Genomic DNA, 21,010 nt, shown 5'->3' with positions numbered 1-21,010 from the left:
GGCCCTGGTAGCTTTAAATAAGTAGAAATCGTGGGAGCAGCATTCCGTTGAGTTTCTGCTTCCACCTGAATTTAGCTAAGCTGGACCCAGGCCCTCTGTCGGCTGTGTTCAGTCCAGCATGGGTCGGGCTGTAGCCTCCCAGAGCCATCAAATTCAGGATTCAGAGTTTATCAGCCTTCTAGGGATCTGTGGGCATAAGGATGGAGACAACTAGGTGCATTTATATTAAGGAAAGAACCCAGGGAGGGCATTTGAGTATCAAGGCCATGAGAGGTAGCACAAACGAGCTAGATAGAAAAAAGAGCAGGGAGGGGTCACTCCTCTTGTGCTCCACAAAGGAGTCTTCCCCAATGGTGTGGAAATGTATTTCCCAGCACAATGGTTTCTCTGCAGACCAGAGCGACATCTTATTGCATTATCTGTCACTATCTATTCTAGTTTACCTTCTGTACTATGATAAAAACACTATGGCCAAAAATCAACCGAGGGCAGAAAAGGATTTATTTGACTTCCAAGTCATAGTCACTATTGAGAGAAGTCAGGGCAGGGAGCTCAAGCAAGAACTTGAAGCAGAAACCGTGAAGGAGTGCTGTTTGCGTTTGGTCACAGGCTCATGCTTAGCTAGCTTTCTTACAGAGTCCAGGACCACCTGCCTAGGGAAGGGCGCCGTCCACAGTGAGCTGAGTCCACCTGCAACACTGACAGCTAAAGCTAACCAGGGCCCTGTCCACCATCTGTCCCCGCCCCTCCCCGTTTCCTCCACCCCGCCCCAGGCTGCACTCGATGTTGTCCCTGCTGCAAAGTGAATACCAGTAAGTCTCCTTGGGCCACGGGCTGGCAGGTGCGCAAGACCTGCTACCGCATTGTGGAGCACAGCTGGTTTGAGAGTTTCATCATCTTCATGATTCTGCTCAGCAGTGGAGCGCTGGTAAGGAGGAAGAAATGGGGTCCCTGCCTCGATGGCCTCCAACTGGCCTGGACTTCCACCCAAAGGTGTTGGAGCTAGAGCTGCCTCGGTGGGCTGCCCTCAAGGACTGAGTTGAAAGTCCTCAGCTACAGATGGGAGGAGAGCTTTAGCCCTGCTCACCCCATGGGATGCTCAGTACCCCTCACATAGCATTCTGAGCCTAGATACGAACTGTTCAAGCAACGAGGGCATGTCTGTCACTTAACAGATGGAAAAAACTAAGACTCAAACGGTCAGAGGACTCCCCCAATGTCAGCAACTAGGCAGTAGCAAAACCTAACTCCACCCATAGTGGATCCCTAAAGCCTTGGCTTTCTACCCCCTTGACCTCCAGAGACTTTTCCTGAAGATCAAGACCATCTTCCCTTGTCTTAACAAAATGCATGCCTGCTACTTCTTCAGATCTCACAGTTCCTTCACGCGTCGTCTCCTCACATCTGGTCCTCACATCTGGGCCTGTGGGAACGCAGGCCCAGTTTGAGAGCTTGGTAACTGAACTTGCATTTCTAACAAGCTGAAGCTTGAGGCTGCTGCTGGCAGCCGAGAGCCACACTGAATAGGAAGGTATTAGGGGATAGAATCTGAGATGCTCCCACCCAAAGCCATTGGCCAAAGGCTGAGCCCTGGAGAACAAGGAAGGAAACCCTCTTCCCATGGACTTAGGCTCAGGGCAGTGTTGAGTGCCCACCCTAATTAAGCAAAGTAGACCCAGACACCAGAAGGGACTTTCTGTCCCTAGCTGGCCATGCTTCACAGCAAAGACTCAGCTGGGGTCCAAGCTAATCTAAGAGCTGAGACTACAGCCCCACTCTCCTGCAGCTCTACCCATGTCCCTGTCCCCCTGTCCATGTGTCTTGCTTGTCCTGTGTCATTTGCTCTCTAAAAAGAAAACAGTCTACTGAATGCGTGAGAACTGACTAAATGCCATCCTGTCCTGGAGAGGCAGAATTGTTCAGTGTGCCGCTGGCCTCTGGGCCGTAAGGAAGAGCATCTGGAAGAGACAGGTGCCGGGAGGGGGAAAGGAACGAATAAATGGCCAAAGCTGCTAAGTAGATCCCTACACCCCGCCCCCTCCCCCCCACACACACCTCGCAGCTCCCGTCTCCCCACAGGCTTTCCCCCACAGGTCCCCTTCTTCGTTATCTGCACCCAGTTGCTGCAACCTCCTCTCTCCTCTCTCTACAGTCTATCGCCAGCCTCCCTGTTCCCGAGGGGGCACCCAAAACCTAAAACATCTGCTCTGCCCCAGCCCCGCCGCCAAGCAGCTTTCCTGCAATCCCTGGCTCTTTTTCCTGCGGGACCAAACAGACATGTACCAAATTTAGGCTTCTTTATGCTTTCACTTGGAGTGCTTAAAAAAATATATGAATTTTCATCTGACAAAGTAAAATGGAAAAAAAAAAAAAAAACCTCTTGGAAATTACAGAAAAAGGTAAAGGGGAAAAAATTAGCCATTTTCCTGTCACTCAAAGAGAAACTCACTTTAAAAACACTTTCGTGTGGCTCTTCCCGGCTTTCTTTTTTTTTTTTCTTTTTTTTTTTTTCTTTTTTGGTTTTTCGAGACAGAGCTTCTCTGTGTAGCCCTGGCTGTCCTGGAACTCACTCTGTAGACCAGGCTGGCCTCGAACTCAGAAATCTGCCTGCCTCTGCCTCCCAAGTGCTGGGATCAAAGGCGTGCGCCACCACCGCCTGGCTCTTCCCGGCTTTCTCATGCACCAAATACATAAATATTATAAAATAAATGTGTGTGTGCATTCTGTAACTCCTCAGGAAATGCGCTCATGCAAACTCACGTAACAGCCACGACATTATAGGAAGGTGCCCCCATTTAGTCAGTTAGCGCCCATATTCACACCTCACACGGACAACATCTTCAGCACTGCCTTGGAGATGTTGAGTACTTACTGGAGATTTTTGAATGACAATCAGAGATGTCAAATGATTGCCAGAAATACTGAGTGAAATTGAATGATGATCAGAGATATTTAATGGCTGTCCGGGATAGTTAATTATTATCAAGGATACTGAATAATAGATAGAGATAGTGAATGATGCCCGAAGATTTTGAATGGTTGTTGGAGATTTATGAATGCCTGCCTGGCTTAGATTTGCTCCAAGCTGCAGATGTTGAAGCCATGTCTCTTGATCCATCAGCTTATTGAAGAGGACTTGTGGATGAGGCACGGAAGGAAAGCAGGGTAGGTCAGGGGAAGGAGCTGAGAGTGTCCAGCCTCAGCTGATCCCAGGGGAGCCTTGACCATCCAGGGTATCACAGAGCTGTCCTACATGGAGACAAACATATATAAGCCCAAGGCTCCCTGTGGGTGCCCTGGACTGTCTTGGTGGGCATCTAACCTAGTAAACACTTCCCAAAGTGGATTCAATTCGATCCAAACCCTGAAGCTGCTCCCAGCAGCTGGGGACTGAAGCCTCCCATGAAGAGTCATGGGGACACTGGTAGCACCCAGTGTCTTTAGCACAGCCTTGGGAATAAGTTGACTAGCTTCCTGACACCCATTTGGCTCCCAAAGCCTGGCTGTCTTTCTCTGCCATCCATCATCCCTGAGAAGGAATGTCGACGGACATGCTGACGCTGGGACTGTCTCTGTTCTCTTTCATCTTTGCCTCCGATAAATAGAAAAATTGGCGTCTCTTTTTTATTTGAATTTCCTTGATTACCCATGAAATAAGATGCTTACTTTCAGAAGTTTCTTGGCAGTTCTTTCCTCTCTTGTGGACTGCCTGTGGATAGCCCTCTAGGCTTTTATTTTTAAAATAAGTCACTGTGAACATCCCTTTGGTTTGCTTCCAAAATCAAGCTTGAGGTTTTTTTTTTTTTTTTTTTTTTTTTTTTTTTTTTTTCCTCACTTGTACCCAACAGGCCTGTGAAGTCTCAGGGCTGGATGTCCCTGTGGGCTGCAAAGTCTTGGTTTATGTACCATGTTGCCATCCTGAGGCTGTTCACTGGAGGCTGTGGGCAGAGTGGGGTGGTCCTTGCTGTAGATCAGGACTCCTGTGATACTGGCCATTCTTCTCCCTTCCCTGCAGGCCTTTGAGGATAACTACCTAGAAGAAAAACCCCGAGTGAAGTCCATGCTGGAGTACACTGACAGAGTGTTCACCTTCATCTTTGTGTTCGAGATGTTGCTCAAGTGGGTAGCTTATGGCTTCAAAAAATATTTCACCAATGCCTGGTGCTGGCTGGACTTTCTCATCGTGAATGTGAGTGCTGTGGGGGTGGAGGTGGGAATCTCACCAGAGACAGGTGGCTACCGCTAGAACAGACGCAAGGCTGATTGGGTGTCTCTCAGGGGCTGCTTTGAGCACTGAGTGAGAAGTCAGGATAACATTGCACGTCCGTGAGTGGGAAGCTCCAGGGAGCTCACAATTCAGACACGATGGTGACCCTCGGTGAGCCTGCAGGTCTCGGGCTTCTGCTTAGTAAACCTACTACAGCAAGATAACATGGGCATCTAGGCTTTCGAGTTCCTTCACCCATCGCCAGGGCTCTGGATCTCAGAGCACTGTGGTCTTCAAACAGACAGTCTGCCTGCTAGCTTCATAGTCTCCATGACTGTGCTAAAGATACCAATGGAATTTTTAAAAACCACCCTGGGCAGGCAGGACACTGGGAGATTCTGGCTTTTCTGATCTTGGGTCAGCTCCAGGCATCAGTTTTTAGTAGAAGCTTCCAGTGATTTCTAAGGCGCAACTGTGGGTGTGAACCTCTGAGCTGAGGACACTGGCTCCTCTTTGGTAGCAGTAAGGTCCTGCTGGAACTCCAGTGTAGTGACTCTCGTCACCTGACTGCCAACCCCTGCATCAGTGCACCAGCCACGAGCTCCATACACAGGCCACCATCACTCCCACGGCTTAACCACTGCACTGCTCTGCCCCTTTGCAGACCATCTCCTTCTTGGCTTTTTGATATGCCAACCCGTGTTACTTGCTCACTGCTGTCTAGCTGAGAGTTCCTGTGAGCAGGGTAAGCCTTGGGTTGTTTGTCTCTGTCTCCCTCCTTCAGCAGCCACCTGCACCAGGGCCTTGCACATCAGCAATGTCAGGAAACATGTCTGTGCCTGGGTTTTGCCTCCTGAATCTGGCTGGGCTCCAAGACAGAACATTCTGTCTAGCCTAAGTTGGCAATACCTCTGTAACAGGCCTGCATACAACTCCCTTCTTTCTTGATGCCAGTGAGCCAGTGGCATCAGGCCACTTTGCCACAGGGACACACTGAGAGGGCTGAAAGTGAAGTCACAGGTGACAGTTCTGTGCATGTGAAATAATTATACACAAATAGAAAGAAACTGTTGTCTTCTGGCTGGCCACCAGCTGAGAGACCTCGATTGTGTAGAGGTTATTGTTTTCCAGTTCTGATCACCTTAAAGTCTCTTCTTAAGCTGGGTGTGGTGGCGCAAACCTTTAATCCAAGCACTCGGGAGGCAGAGGCAGGCAGATCTTTGTGGGTTCGAGGTGAGCCTTGTCTACACAATGAGTTTTAGGACAGCCCAGGCTATGTAGAAATACTGTCTCAAAAACAAAAACAGAGGGGGAGGAAAAGAGAAGTAGGAGGAAGAAGAGGAGGAGGGAGAAGAGGAGAAGGAAAAAAGGTAGAGGGGGAGAAGAGGAGGAAGAAGAGGAAGAAGAGGAGGAAGAGGAGGAAGAGGAGGGAGAAGAGGAGGAAGAAGAGGAGGAAGAGGAGGAAGAGGAGGAAGAAGAGGAGGAGGAAAAAAGGAGGAGGAGGGAGAAGAGGAGGAGGGAGAGGAGGAAGAGAAGGGAGTCTTTTCTTCATTGTCTCTGTCCTTTCCACACATCCCTCTTTTCATCTGTTCCACCAGTCACTCTCCTTTCCTTCCTTCCATCCTTCCTTTTCTTCCTTCCTTCACTTCTCCCATCTGCCCCTTTCCCTCTAGCTATCCCTTCCCATTAATCATTCTGTTTTCTCTTTATCCTTGCCTCCTTCCTTCTGTCCATCCCCCTCACTGGTGTTTAACCCTCTATCTACTGTTTGGTTCATCCTTATAACCAAATAGCCAGTCATTTAATGGCCCGTCTACCCATCCTCCTTTTCTCTATGTGGTCCACCATCTTTTCATTCTTCCTGTTCCAATCTAATGGTCAGTTTCAAATGTCCACCTAGGATCACGTGGGGAAAGAATCTCAGCTGAGGAATTCTCTAGATCTAGTTGGCTCATAGGCGTGTCTGTGGGGGCATTGCCTTGTCACCTGGAATTGGAATAAGATATGAAAATAAAAGGGACATAATTGGAGAGGAAGGGGTCAGCGGGAGGATGAGGGAGACAACTGGGAATCATGGGAGGTGAATATGATGTGTGTGTGTGTAAATATAAAATCCATCATTATGTACAATAAATATACAGTCATAAACATTTTAATTCAGTAAAGGAAAAGGACTTTCAAGGGTTCAGGAAAAAGTGGGAACCAGGACAATGGGCTAGAGGGACAGAGCAGGCAGGAACTAGGACGCTGGGCATAGAGTGACTGTCTCTCTCTGCCAGATGACATTCTAGAACACTAGAATAATGCTTTGTTTGGTCTCTGCCTGCACCAGATCTCTCTGACAAGTCTCATAGCAAAGATCCTTGAATATTCAGACGTGGCATCCATCAAAGCCCTTCGGACTCTCCGTGCCCTCCGACCGCTGAGGGCTCTGTCTCGATTTGAAGGCATGAGGGTAAGACCCTGTTTTGGAACTTCTCTGATTGGCAGCATTTCACAAACTTTCTCTAATATCCCCACACCCCCATGTCCTCCATACTGCTGACCCAAAGTGACAGGTCCCACTTCCAGATATCAGCTCTGCATTGTCCCTTCCTGATCAGGCTCTGATGACATTGTGTCATCTAACTCTCTTGTCTCTCCCAAGTCTGATCTTAAGAACCTCTTTTCTTGTCACCTACAAATGCCACCACTCCCAGAACTCAGACCTTACACGCTCAGGGAAGTGGCCCTGGTTATTCTCTGCCTGTTGGTCTTATCCCTGAGTATGTCCAGAACTCCCACTATTCCATTTCAAGTGAGTCTTTTTCTCTGGCACTCTACATAAATGTAGAGATAACCTCCATCCAGCACCTCAGCCAGAGTCCACCCGAAGGTGTTGTGGCTCTGGATGCCGCTTTTATGTCCTGTGGCTTTCTCTCCACCCACCCTGACTTTCTTTACTGCCATCAGTTTCCTCCCAGTCTCAATGCCACCAGTGGCCCAAAGTGACCACCATAGCTTTGCAAATAACAGTGGAGTTTTTAGACCAGCTGTGAGCTGGAGAGACAGCTCAGTCAGCACAGAGATCACCTTGCAAACATGAGGATCTAATTCAAGCCCCACACCCCATGTAAAAAGCAAAATTTTAAAAGGCAGGCATGGAGGTGCGTTGTATAATCTCAGCTGGAGAGGTAGAGGTGAGTGGATCCATCATTGGCGGGGGCTCATTGGCAGGCAGCCTACCCTACCTAGTGAGTTCTAGGTCATGAGAGACTGCCTCAGAAACAGTGGGTGAGATTCCTGAAGATGTCTTCTAGTCTCCACGTGCAAGTGTGTTTGTGAAAGAACCATAGACGAGTGACATTTGGGGATTTCAGGTCCTCTTCCATTTCCCACCAGGTAGTGGTAGATGCCTTGGTGGGCGCCATCCCCTCCATCATGAACGTCCTCCTCGTCTGCCTCATCTTCTGGCTTATCTTCAGCATCATGGGCGTCAACCTCTTCGCAGGGAAGTTTTCAAGATGTGTCGACACCACAAACAACCCATTTTCCCTCGTGAATTCGACAATCGTGGATAACAAGTTGGCATGTCACAATCAAAACACCACTGGCCACTTGTTCTGGGTTAACGTCAAAGTCAACTTTGACAATGTCGCTATGGGCTACCTCGCGCTTCTCCAGGTGGTGAGTCAAGCCTGAGACCTGTCCTTTCTGTTCCTTTGGCTGCTTAGTGAATGGAGTGTCCAGATTCTTCCAGAAGATACTATAGAGATGCTACAAGAGGCAGCATTGAGTGTAACCTGAAACCGTTTTGTGTTTCTACAGATGACAGCACTAGAGGAGAGGCCCTCACTAATGGGTGTGAGCGCCCCTCACTAATGGGTGTGAGCGCCCCTCACTAATGGGTGTGAGCTCACAGAGCTACAATTGGCTAAGTCTGGCTAAGATAATACAATAAGATGGGCCATCCATGAGGCTATGTTGAGAGATGGCTTGTGATTGATAGGGTGTACAGAGCAAGCATGTACACAGGGCTTTATCTTTCACTTCTTGTTATCTCCTGTAAGATAAATCAATTATGGCTAATCGAGTTTATTGCAATGATGAATACTATTGGTGATAACGGACAAGTGTGTTCATGCCATACACTTGTCCATATCCACCCCTTCATTCAGTCCTGTGTTCATTGCGGTGTGTTTCAGTTACTTATACATCTCTCACATTTATTTGCCTATGAGTTCCTGTATTCCATCCCCAGTTCATTCATTCAAGGAACAAGTAACCTCTGCATAGCTGTGGTCTATCAGACGCTTGGCTTAACCCCTGGCAATGATGCAGGACCGGATGCAGGAGTTGGAGCTTTATGAGAAAAATTGGACAATATGTTATTCAAATAGCCCATCAAACACTGGAACTGGAACTGGAGCGAGCACAGTCTCTTTCATGCCTGGGATATGTTACAAAGCACATCTGCTTTTGAGGCCTCAACCACGTTAAAACTGGGTTGGGGAGGTGGTTCACAGGCAATTGCTGTGCAAGCGTGAAGACCTAAGCTCAGATCCTCATCACCCATGTAAAATTCTGGGCATGTTGGCACTTGCCTATAACCCCAGAGCTGGGGATGTGAAATCAGAAGCCTCGGGAGAGCTTATTGCCCACCATCCTAGGTGAAGAATAAAGTGTGAGCCTTGGGTTCAGTGAAAGAGCATGCCTCAAGGGAACAAGGCAGATAGCAATAGAAGGATGCCAGACAACTTTCTCTCTCTTCTGCATACATGTACATTAAAACACACACACACACACACACACACACACACACACACACACACACACAAGAATGCTAAAACTTGGGTAGGGGACTGGGTGGGAGCAGGGAGAGAAAATTGCAACCTGGATGTATATAGTATATGAGAAAAGAATAGATTAAATTTTTCGATAAATAAGTAAATTTAAAAATCATTTGACCTTTCAGAAACAAAGAATGTTAAAATTGGAGACAGGAGATGTGGTCTTGTTCCCACTTTTAGATGCATTTCTTATTCTTATGTCATGTGCATCCACGGGAAAATCGTTGAGAAAATGTCGGCCCAGCAGAGCACAGAACGGCCTGCACCTGTTGTCCCTATAACTAGACAAGCGGAGTCCCAGATCAAGCCATATTCTAGGAAGTTCCATGTCTTCTGGGTTACTGGATGCTATTCTGGATTACCTGAAGTCATGTGAAACTAGTCAAATCATGGAAAGACTTTTCCCGTTCTTCCCTTTCTGCCTGAGCTCTCTTCTCCCCAGCCTTCTTTAACTCAGTGTCTTGCTCTCTCCCACTGAGCCACTGTAGAGACAGACAGGTCCAGTTAAATGGACAGATACTGAGACAGACACTGATTGTCTTCCACCTTCTTGTTTCCAGGCAACCTTCAAAGGCTGGATGGATATTATGTATGCAGCTGTGGATTCCCGGGAGGTGAGTCCTGCTCCTGTGCCTTCTCGTCTGTGCATCCTGTTGCAGTGACTCTCTGTGTGATGAAATTTAAAAGGCCTTGGAGCCCAAAGAGTCAAGCACACACAGCTTCCCACAACCCATCTCTGTGGCAACATCCAGCCCCTATGTTTTGGGGTATTTGGCCCAACTAGCCTGCCCCTTTCTGTGCGTGCTCCTTAGACTTCTCCAGTGTGTCTGCTGCTCGCTGTTTAAGCATCATCCTGGTAGCATCCTGGTAGCATCCTGGTAGCGGTGGTTGGATTTGTTACTTTTCCTGTTACTATGACCAAACAAACACCTGACAAGAAACAATGTAAACAAGATGGTGTTTTGGCTTACAATTCAAAGGGAATACGGTCTCCCACGGCCTGGAAGGCATGATAACAAGAGAGGGAGGCAGCTGGTCCCATTGCAGTCCCAGTCAGGAAGCAGAGTGGATGGGAAATAATTCACGGCTCCCAGCCAACTTTTCAATCATGAATGTTCCACAACTTTCCCGAACGGCAGCACCAACCAGGAACCAAGTATCCAAACACTAATGAACCTGTGGGAGACATTCCACATTCAAACCCTAACAGTAGTGCTGCTGATGGGAAGGACCCCTTCCTGCAATGGTAGGCACAACTGATGTCCTGCCAGTGTCCCCTCGGCCCCTGGAGTCCTCTGGGATTCCCATCCTCTGTTTGAAGCCTTTCTAATGGGATTCCCATCCTCTGTTTGAAGCCTTTCTAAGCTCATCAGATCTTTCTCAGTGGCCTCTCCCAGCAAGGCAGCGATGGGATGTTTCTGGACAACTCTCATTCGGGGTTCATAGACAAGTATCACAGTGTCCTCATTCCTTGGTGGTTCCACTGTGGGGTGTGTTCTCCATCAGGGTGAAGCTGCAGTTGCCTACAGCAGCAGCCTAGTTAACAATACCTCTTCAGCCTTTCTCACCTGTGGCTTCATCCCGGCCCCCTCAATCCTGCTTCATGGGATAAAGAACCAGGGTCATGTCTCGGCATTGGCTGTTAGGGGAACCTAAGCGGAGTTGCATCTCCCGTTTTGTTTAACCACAGGTCGACAGTCAGCCCAATTGGGAGGAAAGCCTGTACATGTACCTATATTTCGTTGTCTTCATCATTTTCGGTGGCTTCTTCACGCTGAATCTCTTTGTCGGGGTCATAATTGACAACTTCAATCAACAGAAAAAAAAGATAAGTGGGCGTCCGGTGTGTCTGTCGCGCTAATGAATCTTGTGCTTCCTGTCCCTCAGGCAGCTGTGGCCTTTGTGGCTAAAAGCCAGTGATACTTACAGTGCTTCCTGTCTGTAGCACCAAGCTGATATTCGACCCTTGGGTTTGGTCCTCACCGCTGTCTGGTTCCTGCTGCCGCTACTGCTATCAGTATTAGCAAATGCTCCCCAAGGTTCCCATCCTCCAATAAAGTGACCTCGGTCTCCTCAGTTGGAGCCAAATGTCATAGACGATGCTTTAAGAAGTTCCGACAGGGAGAGAAAGAGCTCGAGCACCTGCCACTCTGGAGCTTTAAAGCCCCCAAGGGACAGAGTCAAGACATCTCAGGAAGGGCACTTAGGCACTCTCAGAATCCCAACCTTCTGGGGAGGGAGGTTCTTACCACCATGCTTCCCGTAGCTTCATAGGAACCTAATCCCAATTATTTAGCTATATTTATAACATAAAATAGGAGCATTAAAGGTATAAAATGCTTTCCCGTTGTGCCTGCATCTTCTCCTAGAGTCCTGTTCCCAAGCCCTCTCCACTCTCAGTACTGTACAACAGAAACAAGCTTTACTTCAGAAACCCGGGCACTGGATCTTATCCAGGTGCTCACCTCAGAGTCTTTCGTGAGCATAACGCTGTGGTAGAGCATTTGGCTGTAGAAACAAGCCCAGGCAGGGAGTCTGCAATGAGCCATTCCTTCTCAGGCCAGATGTTCCCTGATCCTTCCCGCAGAAGAGATAGGAAGGCATGAATGGTCCTTCCTACTCAGAACACTCGGGTTTTGGCATCTCGGGGAGAATCTTGTGTTTTTAATGACATCAGCGCCTCCCTCTCCTCTACCTAGGGGGCCAGGACATCTTCATGACGGAGGAGCAGAAGAAGTATTACAATGCCATGAAGAAGCTGGGCTCCAAGAAACCGCAGAAGCCCATCCCACGGCCCCTGGTGAGCCAGGCTTCCTTGCAGAGTCAGGGAGGGTCTCACGGGAGCCCCTGGTGAGCGCCCCCCCAGGGTTTCTCTCTCCCTGAAGAGGCTTGAGAATTAATTCAGCCTTAGCCTCAGCTGAACTGAAGTCTGGCCAGTGCTGTATGGGGAGACCTGGGACAAGTTTAGGTGTGGAAGTGATGAGGCTCTCGGGCCCCAAAAGTGAGTTTAAATGAAGTGAAAGCAGCTTTGACTGGGGCATCCCACAAGCTCTTCTGATGACTTCTGCATCGCCCAACAGCCTTAGGTTTCTATCGCGGCCTTAGAAACAGTGGGAAAGAGAAAGGGTGGTTAGAATTTCTGCCTCATGGTGTGGCCCTCATATGGGTTACTCCAGTCAGTCCAGGCTGTCAGGACATTTACAGGGAGGAGAGAAGAGCTGTCACCTTCAACACACTTTGTGTGTCAATAATAAGAATCGATCTGTTGCTGTCTAGAATCTGTTCAGAAGTTTTGGACCACAAAAGGATGGCAGGGGGTTCCAGACTCTGGAAGGGCAGGGGGTGCCTTCCAAGTTCTATAAGACTAAGATAACTGAGTTTGGATGGGTCTGAGCAAGAGTGTGCAGGGCTTCCTGAGGATGGACACACATACACACTCATACCCACACATACACACACACATACACACACATATGCATATACAGGCATGCACAAACACAGGGCTGGGGAGGTAGCTATTGGTGAAGTATTTACCTTGTAAGCATAAGGACCCAAATTCAACCCCCAGAATCCACATTTATAAAGCTGGGTGTGGTCATGTCACTTGTAATCCCACTGCTGGGCAGGGCAAAAATGGGCAGCTCCCCTGGGGCTCACTGGTCATTCAGCCAAGCCTATTTAGCAAGCTCCAGGCCAGGGAGAGACTCTGTTTCAAAACAAGATAGATGGCACTTAGAAACAAATCTGAGATTATACACACACACACACACACACACACACACACACACACACACACATCATATCACATACACATGTGCACACGCACCTGTACACACACATCAATGGGTGAGAACAGGCTCAAAGTGAAAAGATTCAGGTAGAAAGCCGAGTCCAGCCAGTGATACTCAAGAGAGAAGTTAAGAAGCAAGCAGCTGAGCTCCACGGCCTTCACTGGCCTCACACCATTGCTGAGATCCCACGGAAACCAGAGTCCTGTGTTTGAGCAACCCTTGAGAATAAGCAAGCTTCTGCTGCTTCTCTCCAGCCTCTCAGCACTTATGAAGCAGCCCATGGGTCACTAGAGCTTCTTCCCCTCATTATCCCTGGGCTAAGATGGGCTCTATTTCAAAAACTGTCCTGTAGATCCGAAGACATGGAGCTACTGTTGGAATTCCAGGCAACACGGTCAGAGAGGGAATTGTAGGTGGACACCGTTGCTTCTTGTGAAGGCTCAGCCGGGATCCCCCACATCCTCCAGTGGTGGCATAGGGTGGGTGTCCCTCCGCCATGAGGAGGGAAGTGGCTTCACTGCCTGGCTCTCTGCCAGAACCCTGGGATCCTCCATCTGTTTGGAAGAGAGCTTAGACTACTAATTGACTGCACTGGTAATCTTAGTGGGGAGGCATGGCTCCTCTTATTATGGCCCAAGGCTGGTGCACATTAGAGCTTGTGTTCCCTAATCAAGAAAAGCTGGGGCAAGGTTGGGATATTTTAACAAGGCTTGGAAATCTTAGGGAAACCATAAGAGTGGTGTCTAAGCAGAGACCATAACCACAGTCCACAGTCTGTGCTCTGGCCAGCATTCATAACCTGATACCACCTGCCCAGCGACATAGACCTGACCCTTCCTAATGTCTAGAACCAAGAAGAAAATGCAAGGGGAATTTTTCCTACTTTATCTAATGTTACTGGAAAGTTTAGGGTACAAGCCTGGCTGTAGCAGCCCTAACAAGTGGGCCTCCCATCCCAAAATGCCAAGTAAAGAGACAGGTGAGACCAAGAGCCAGAGAAAGGAGATTATTCAACATGGTAAGAGGGAGAAATAAAGAGGTCCCAGACACCCAAGTCTATCTTCCAAGGCCTGATACTAGGTTAGGTTTAAATAGAGAACGAACAATATGAATGGGAGGCCCTGGCCAAGTGTGGTCCTGCCTGTCACTGACCTGTCATTAACTCATCTCCAGTCTATCCTGCAAGGCAGCCTGATCAGTTGCCAAAACTGTATGAAAAAAATCTCCTGGGAAACAAGCTTTGCCCTGGCTGTCACCAGGCTTTAGTCTTCTGTTCCTTCACCCAGCGTGAGACTCCTAGAGAAATTCAGAGTCGGCTCAGAGTCGGCTGTGTCAGTAGTCTGATGGTCAAACGGAGGGGCACGAAGGTCTCCACTGCTGCCAGGACGGCTGGTCCAACGCTCTGTCCTCCCAGGTCCAGCTTTCTTCCTGTCCAGCATCTGTCTCTGGAATGTTCCACCTATGTGTTTGGGAGCCAAGCAGAGCATTGGCTGAGAAGCTGTGTGTGGGTGTTGTTCATGGCCGAGCTAACACAGTACCACAAAAGGATTTCCCAAGCCACACATGCACCCCAACCTCTTGCCTCTGGAAAAGCCCACGTTCTAGATCTTGTCTTAACCACTGGGAAAGCTAAAGGCTCTATAAGGCTGGGTAATTTTATTCTATAGTGCTCTCTCTTATAGAAACCACTAAGAGCAGGTTTCATGTACTCCACATTATGAGAAAATAACAGACTCCAGGCTGTCATGTTATCAGTCACCCTCCGCCATCTCTGAGGGCACAGAGGGTAAGGGAGATGTAAACCACACCCACAGGCCGAGCTTGGAACAGCCAAAAGTTGGGATACCTACCCTAATCTGATGCTTGCATGATTTGATTTGAAGTCATGTAACCACGAATAGGCCTCTATATTTTTCTCTGCATTTTTAGTGATGACATGGAAGGGTTCAGTGGCTTAACAATACCCCTCCCACGCCAGGACTTGAGCCAACAGTCACACAGAGCCAGGTCCTCTCTGGTCTGATTCTCTGCTGTAACCCAGCAGGGTAGCAACCCTTCCCCCACTGTGAAGCATCAGTAGGGATGGACTTTGTAGCAGCACTTTCCCCCCACCCACTTGAAAGCTTCTGGAAGAACCCTGGTATAACTATAGCAGGTTCTTCTCTCAGGCCCTTGTGGCCACACACGTGGGACCTTGGACATAGTATCCATCCAGTGGGTGTCTCTGTACAGAGTTAGATATAATCAACGCTAGTCAGGTGACTATCAGATGTTGAGGTGTTTAACTCACAGTCACTCGGTCTATCTTCCATTCCCTCAATTTCCTGAGGACATACTGCCGGGGGGTGGGGGGCTCTATACAGATGCTAGAATTCAAACTGTAAGCAAGATGGACGCAGGAACTGCCCTCAGAGAGGCTGCAGTTTGGTGATCAAGAAAAATGATTAGCAAAGACCACACACATGTCCACTCACAGGCTGGAGGGCTTGCAACTGGGGAAAGGATGGGGTAAGAAAGACTGGAGCCTGAAGAGCCCTCACAGCTAGGAGTTGGATACAGGAGGCTGAAATATCCCGGCCTGAGGCTTCCTTCTCTCTCTCTCTCTCTCTCTCTCTCTCTCTCTCTCTCTCTCTCTCTCTCTCTCTCAGAATAAGTACCAGGGCTTCGTGTTTGACATCGTGACCAGGCAAGCATTTGACATCACCATTATGGTTCTCATCTGCCTCAACATGGTCACCATGATGGTGGAGACGGACGATCAGAGCAAGGAGAAGACAAACGTCCTGGGCAAAATCAACCAGTTCTTCGTGGCCGTCTTCACGGGCGAGTGTGTGATGAAGATGTTCGCCCTGCGGCAGTACTACTTCACCAACGGCTGGAACGTATTCGACTTCATAGTGGTGATTCTGTCCATTGGGAGTAAGTGGCAGCCGTGCACTGGGGGAGCCTCGTGCCTGCTTGGGCTCCTTTAGCTGTTTCTTTCAAACCAAGGAAACAGTCAACTTGATTTTTAAAAAAAAAATCCCTCCTTTCCCTCTCCCTTCCTTATCCCCCCTCTAGTGTGTGTGTGTGTGTGTGTGTGTGTGTGTGTGTGTGTGTGTGCAGGTACACGTATGCCATGATGTTCGTGTGGAGGTCAGAAGACTTCTCTGGTATCAGCTCTCATTTTCCACATTGTTTGATCCAAAGACTCTTACTGCTCTCTGAGTTTTACACCAGGCTAGCTGGCCCACAGCTTCTGGGGATTCTCCTGTCTTCACCTCCCATCTTGCTTTAAGAACACTGGAATGCAGGCACATGCTCGCATACCCCGCTTTAGAAGGGCCCTTCCCACGGGGCCATCTCCCTAGGCTCAGCTCACGTTTTATAGCACGTTGTCTAGTTTAGAAGAACCTAGTGTGTGCAGCTTTCAAAGGAAGCAGACTTTAAATACCCACCCACAGGATGTTCCCAGAAGAAGAAGATATTCAGCGGGCTTCACCTTGTTATCACAGAGGACAGAAGGTCCATGCATTGAAATTAATGCTATAAAGATACTGGGTGTTGGTGAACCCTCTATATTTTGGGTGCAGTGGTGTCTGGGGTTGGAATCTGATGTGAGAAATGAGGCCACTATAACTTCCTACTTACTGAGTTCTGAGCACCAGGCTGGGGGCCATGGGTCTTCAGCAGCCCTGTTCAGGAGGCATCACTGATCTCGTGTTATACATTTAAAATGGCGCCTCTGAGGTTAGGAATGTTAAGCAAAGTTACAGAGTAAATCCAAACTCAGACCAGCCTGTGCTCCTCTAAAGGACTAACTCCTTCACAACAACAACTGAGAGACTCTTCCAAATATCTGACAAGAGCAACTAAAGAGAGAAAGCTGACTTTCGTAGGCTTCCAGTGGAAAGGGAATGCAGCCATCCTAGGGGAAAGGCCAAAGCAAGAGCCTAGGGTGCGAGGTCATACTGTGTTCCCAGTCAGCTCGCTCTCTCCTTTCCATTCTCTCCAGGACCCCAGCCCATAGGATGGTATCACCCACATTCAGGGCTGATCTAAAAGTTAAACTTTTCAGAAATGTCCTGAGTCATACCCTGAACTGTGTCTCCTAGGTTATCTTAAATCCAGGCAAGCTGACAGTGAAGACTGTCACATTGCCCTCGGATTCATGGTTTAATTGACATTTGATTTTTGAAAGGACACAGCCTGACTCACCAACTTCATATTGAATCAGAAATATACACTGGTCAGTTATACCCTGGACCACCTACTTCTCATGTCAGAGCATACCTTTGGGTTAATTTCCCATTGGTTTGCTATCAAGACCTGACAGGATCTACATACAACTGACAGCTACCCATCCCCACAAGCCTGACTCCAGTGTTAAAACGGAGTCTTGGGTGGCATTTATTTGTTTGAGACTTTTAGTCTGGCTTTGTTTTGTCCTGGTATTACTGCTGGGTTGTTGCTGGGATTTTAAAAACCACATTATTGAGTTAGGATTGACGTACAAAAAGAAATACCATGTGTACTTAATATACACAACCTGTCAGGCTTGGGGGTGTGTCCATCCATGAAAGCACTTCTACAGTCAACACCGCAAGGGCATACATTGCCTCTGAAAGTTTTCTCCCTTCTAATTAGTCAGTTCATTAGTTACTTAGTGGTGAGATTTACCCTATTAGCTGGGTTTGGTCTCCATGACTATAATCTAAGCACTTAAGAAGCTGAGGCAGGAAGGATATTGTGAATTTGAGGTCAGCCTGGGCTACAGTGAATTCACGGCCAGCCTTGGCTATAGAGTGAGACTTCCTATCAAACAAACAACAAACAAAAGAGAAGTCACATAAGCCTAAGGGGGGAGGCCCCCCCTTAGGCTTATGTGACTTAGCACAACAGAAAGCTTTGTGGTAGGTTGGCTAGTGGGTTTGAGTTTTTGTTTGTTTGTTTTGTTTCATCTGTCTTTCGAAGTAAGAGATTCACAAGGACATTTTGATTGGAGCTTGCTTGTCTGGCCATCCATATCAACAATATAGAACAACCATGTGTCCTGTGACCCTGTGATGAGGGTTTCTAAGCATCAGTTCCTGGTTCCTATGTGGCAGCCCCATCCACTGAGCAGGAATCCCTTATGGTGAAAACCACCTGAAGAGGCCACCTGTCCATCTTCCTTCTTTTCCTCTCCTTCGTCTTCCCCACCAGAAGGACATTTATTGTTGCAAGTGTGCATTCTCTTTCTCTCCTCAAAAATCCTGGAAAAACAAAAAAATACACAGCACTTGTCTAGAAGGAATGCATCCTTCTAGGGAGGAAGAATGCCACGGTTGAATCGGACTGCCCAAGAACTTCCCAGAGTATTAGTAACCCATATATGCACACAATCTCACATGAGATGACATAGGGGGTTAGGGTACACGCACTCTTCATCTTTCTACCCCTTCTAATCATGGGTAGGATTGGGGGACATAACTGACCCTGAAAATGCCTGTCTCTGGACCATAACATAGGGTTCAAGTACAGCTGGACATGAAAGAGATAAATTAAAACCATTGTGAAGGCAGCTGGCCATTCAGAACCTATCTCATTCATCTGTCAGCAAGTTACCCAACTCCAGCCCTCCTTATAATTAGTGTGAGTTCCATACAATTATCTGTGGGCCCCTGTGCCAGGAACTGAGTTAATCTTCTCAGTAGGAGACAGGGAGATGAATCATAGGGGGTCCTGGCCTACTCCCCCCAGAACCAGGAAGGAGAAGTGGGCATGGTGGTGCTGTCATGTTGGAAGCAAAGCATTATGGGTATGTGGAATGTGGACTAGACCACAGTCACTTCCAGCTGAACTTGGCTATGGAAGAGAGGGGGTTTTGCTGTGATTATTAATATGTATTAATTGAACAAATTAATGGTATTCACTGTGATATTCCTACACGTGCTTGTGGGGTATGATTGACGAAGACAGGGTTTTAACCAAACCACAGAGGCTAACTAATAAGATATTCTGGGTAGGGAGAAAGATCAGAACATAGTAGAAAAAAACCACCTGATGGAGGGATGGTTAATGAATGGTATGTTGGACCAACACCTAAGTCAGGCTCCCAAAGCCTAGATGCTTAGGAAATGGATGCCTATACTGAGAAATGTGATCACAGCCAACTTAATCAGAACTCATGAACTCATGGCTTGCGACACTAATTAGATAATTCTCTGCCCTGTTCCACAGGTCTGGTGTTTTCTGCAATCCTTACGTCACTAGAAAATTACTTCTCCCCGACGCTCTTCCGCGTCATCCGTCTGGCCAGGATCGGCCGCATCCTCAGGCTGATCCGAGCAGCCAAAGGGATTCGCACACTGCTCTTCGCCCTCATGATGTCGCTGCCCGCCCTCTTCAACATCGGCCTCCTCCTCTTCCTCGTCATGTTCATCTACTCCATCTTCGGCATGGCCAGCTTCGCTAATGTTGTGGATGAGGCTGGCATCGACGACATGTTCAACTTCAAGACCTTTGGCAACAGCATGCTGTGCCTTTTCCAGATCACCACATCGGCTGGCTGGGACGGCCTCCTCAGCCCCATCCTCAACACAGGACCCCCCTACTGCGACCCCAACCTGCCCAACAGCAACGGCTCCGTCACCCGAGACAACTGTGGGAGCCCAGCGGTGGGTATCATCTTCTTCACCACCTACATCATCATCTCCTTCCTCATCGTGGTCAACATGTACATCGCTGTGATTCTGGAGAACTTCAATGTGGCCACAGAAGAGAGCACGGAGCCCCTGAGCGAGGACGACTTCGACATGTTCTATGAGACCTGGGAGAAGTTCGACCCGGAGGCCACCCAGTTCATTGCCTTTTCTGCCCTCTCAGACTTCGCAGACACGCTCTCTGGCCCTCTTAGAATCCCCAAACCCAATCGGAATATATTAATCCAGATGGACCTGCCGTTGGTCCCTGGAGATAAGATCCACTGTTTGGACATCCTTTTTGCCTTCACAAAGAATGTCTTGGGAGAATCTGGGGAGTTGGATTCTTTGAAGATTAATATGGAAGAGAAGTTCATGGCAACGAATCTTTCCAAAGCATCTTATGAACCAATAGCAACCACCCTCCGGTGGAAGCAGGAAGACATCTCAGCCACGGTCATTCAAAAGGCCTATCGGAGCTACATGTTGCAACGCTCCTTGACACTCTCCAACCCCCTGAATGTGCCCAGGGCTGAGGAGGATGGCGTGTCACTTCCCGGGGAAGGCTATGCTACATTCATGGCAAATGGCAGTGGTGGGCTCCCAGACAAATCAGAAAGTGCTTCTGCTATGTCTTTCCCACCGTCCTATGACAGCGTCACCAAGGGCCTGAGTGACAGGGTCGACGTTAGCACATCTAGCTCAATGTAAAATGAAGATGACGTCACTGCTAAGGAAGGGAACAGCCCTGGACCTCAGTGAAGACACTCCAGCATGCACGGGACAGTTTCTAATGTCTCTCTCTGCTGTGCTAACTCTTTCCCTTTGGAGGTGGCACTGACCTACAGCCTCACCAATGCATGTCACTGGTCATGGTGTCAGAGATGAATGGGGACATCCTTGAGAAAGCCCCCACCCCGATAGGAATCAAAAGCCGAGAGTATTCCTCCACTTTGATGTCTCTTCCAGATTTCCAGAAGATGTCATTGTTCTGTTCTGTTTGGGACCAGAGATGTGACATACCAACTTCTCAGAACCAGAACTTCCAGAGACACATGGCAAGGACATTTCTGATGGTCTCAGGCAGTCTTAGAAAAGCCACAGTGGGGTGGCACTGCTAATTAGGGCTTGCATGACTGCATGCATGCTCCCAGCTACTGGACAATACCTGTGAGTCGGCCATTAAAATTAATATTTTTAAAGGTATGACAAGAGTAACATATCTTTTGTGTGTATGTGTGCGCACACGCATGTGTGTGTTACGTGTACACGTGTACATGTGCATTTGGAGGCCAGAGGTTAATCTCTGGTGTCATTCCTCAGGCACCTTTGGGGATAAGGTCTTTCACTGGCCTGGAGCTCTCCAAATAAGCTATGCTGACAGGACATGAGCCCCAGGGATCTACCCACCTCTGCCCTCCCTAGCTGTGAGATTATAGGCGCACTCTCCGAATGCCTGGTGTTTTTACATAGGCTATGGGAGGTCAAATTCAAGTCTGCGTGCTTGTTTACAAACCAAGA

General features: G+C 48.3%; 1 protein-coding gene across 4 annotated transcripts in view; it reads left to right on the top strand.

The window, feature by feature from the left end:
• Nucleotides 1-20,694, top strand: part of Scn10a (sodium voltage-gated channel alpha subunit 10) — a 79,763-nt gene extending 59,069 nt beyond the window's left edge. For 3 of the 4 annotated variants that reach the window (XM_034484075.2, XM_034484072.2, XM_034484073.2), the window contains 9 exons: nucleotides 774-928; nucleotides 4,016-4,189; nucleotides 6,540-6,662; nucleotides 7,589-7,873; nucleotides 9,597-9,650; nucleotides 10,727-10,864; nucleotides 11,732-11,836; nucleotides 15,476-15,746; nucleotides 19,029-20,694. In XM_034484075.2, the coding sequence (XP_034339966.1) occupies nucleotides 774-928; nucleotides 4,016-4,189; nucleotides 6,540-6,662; nucleotides 7,589-7,873; nucleotides 9,597-9,650; nucleotides 10,727-10,864; nucleotides 11,732-11,836; nucleotides 15,476-15,746; nucleotides 19,029-20,200 (2,477 nt within the window). In that variant the 3' untranslated portion in view covers nucleotides 20,201-20,694. Of the gene's footprint in view, nucleotides 1-773; nucleotides 929-4,015; nucleotides 4,190-6,539; nucleotides 6,663-7,588; nucleotides 7,874-9,596; nucleotides 9,651-10,726; nucleotides 10,869-11,731; nucleotides 11,837-15,475; nucleotides 15,747-19,028 lie in introns of all 4 variants that reach the window. The other variant, XM_034484074.2, reaches the window with a different exon arrangement.
• Nucleotides 20,695-21,010: the final 316 nt, after the last annotated feature.

The sequence above is a fragment of the Arvicanthis niloticus genome, chromosome 21 (genome assembly GCF_011762505.2).
Source record: "Arvicanthis niloticus isolate mArvNil1 chromosome 21, mArvNil1.pat.X, whole genome shotgun sequence".
Lineage (NCBI taxonomy): Eukaryota > Metazoa > Chordata > Mammalia > Rodentia > Muridae > Arvicanthis > Arvicanthis niloticus.
This window is presented reverse-complemented; position numbering and strand designations above follow the sequence as displayed.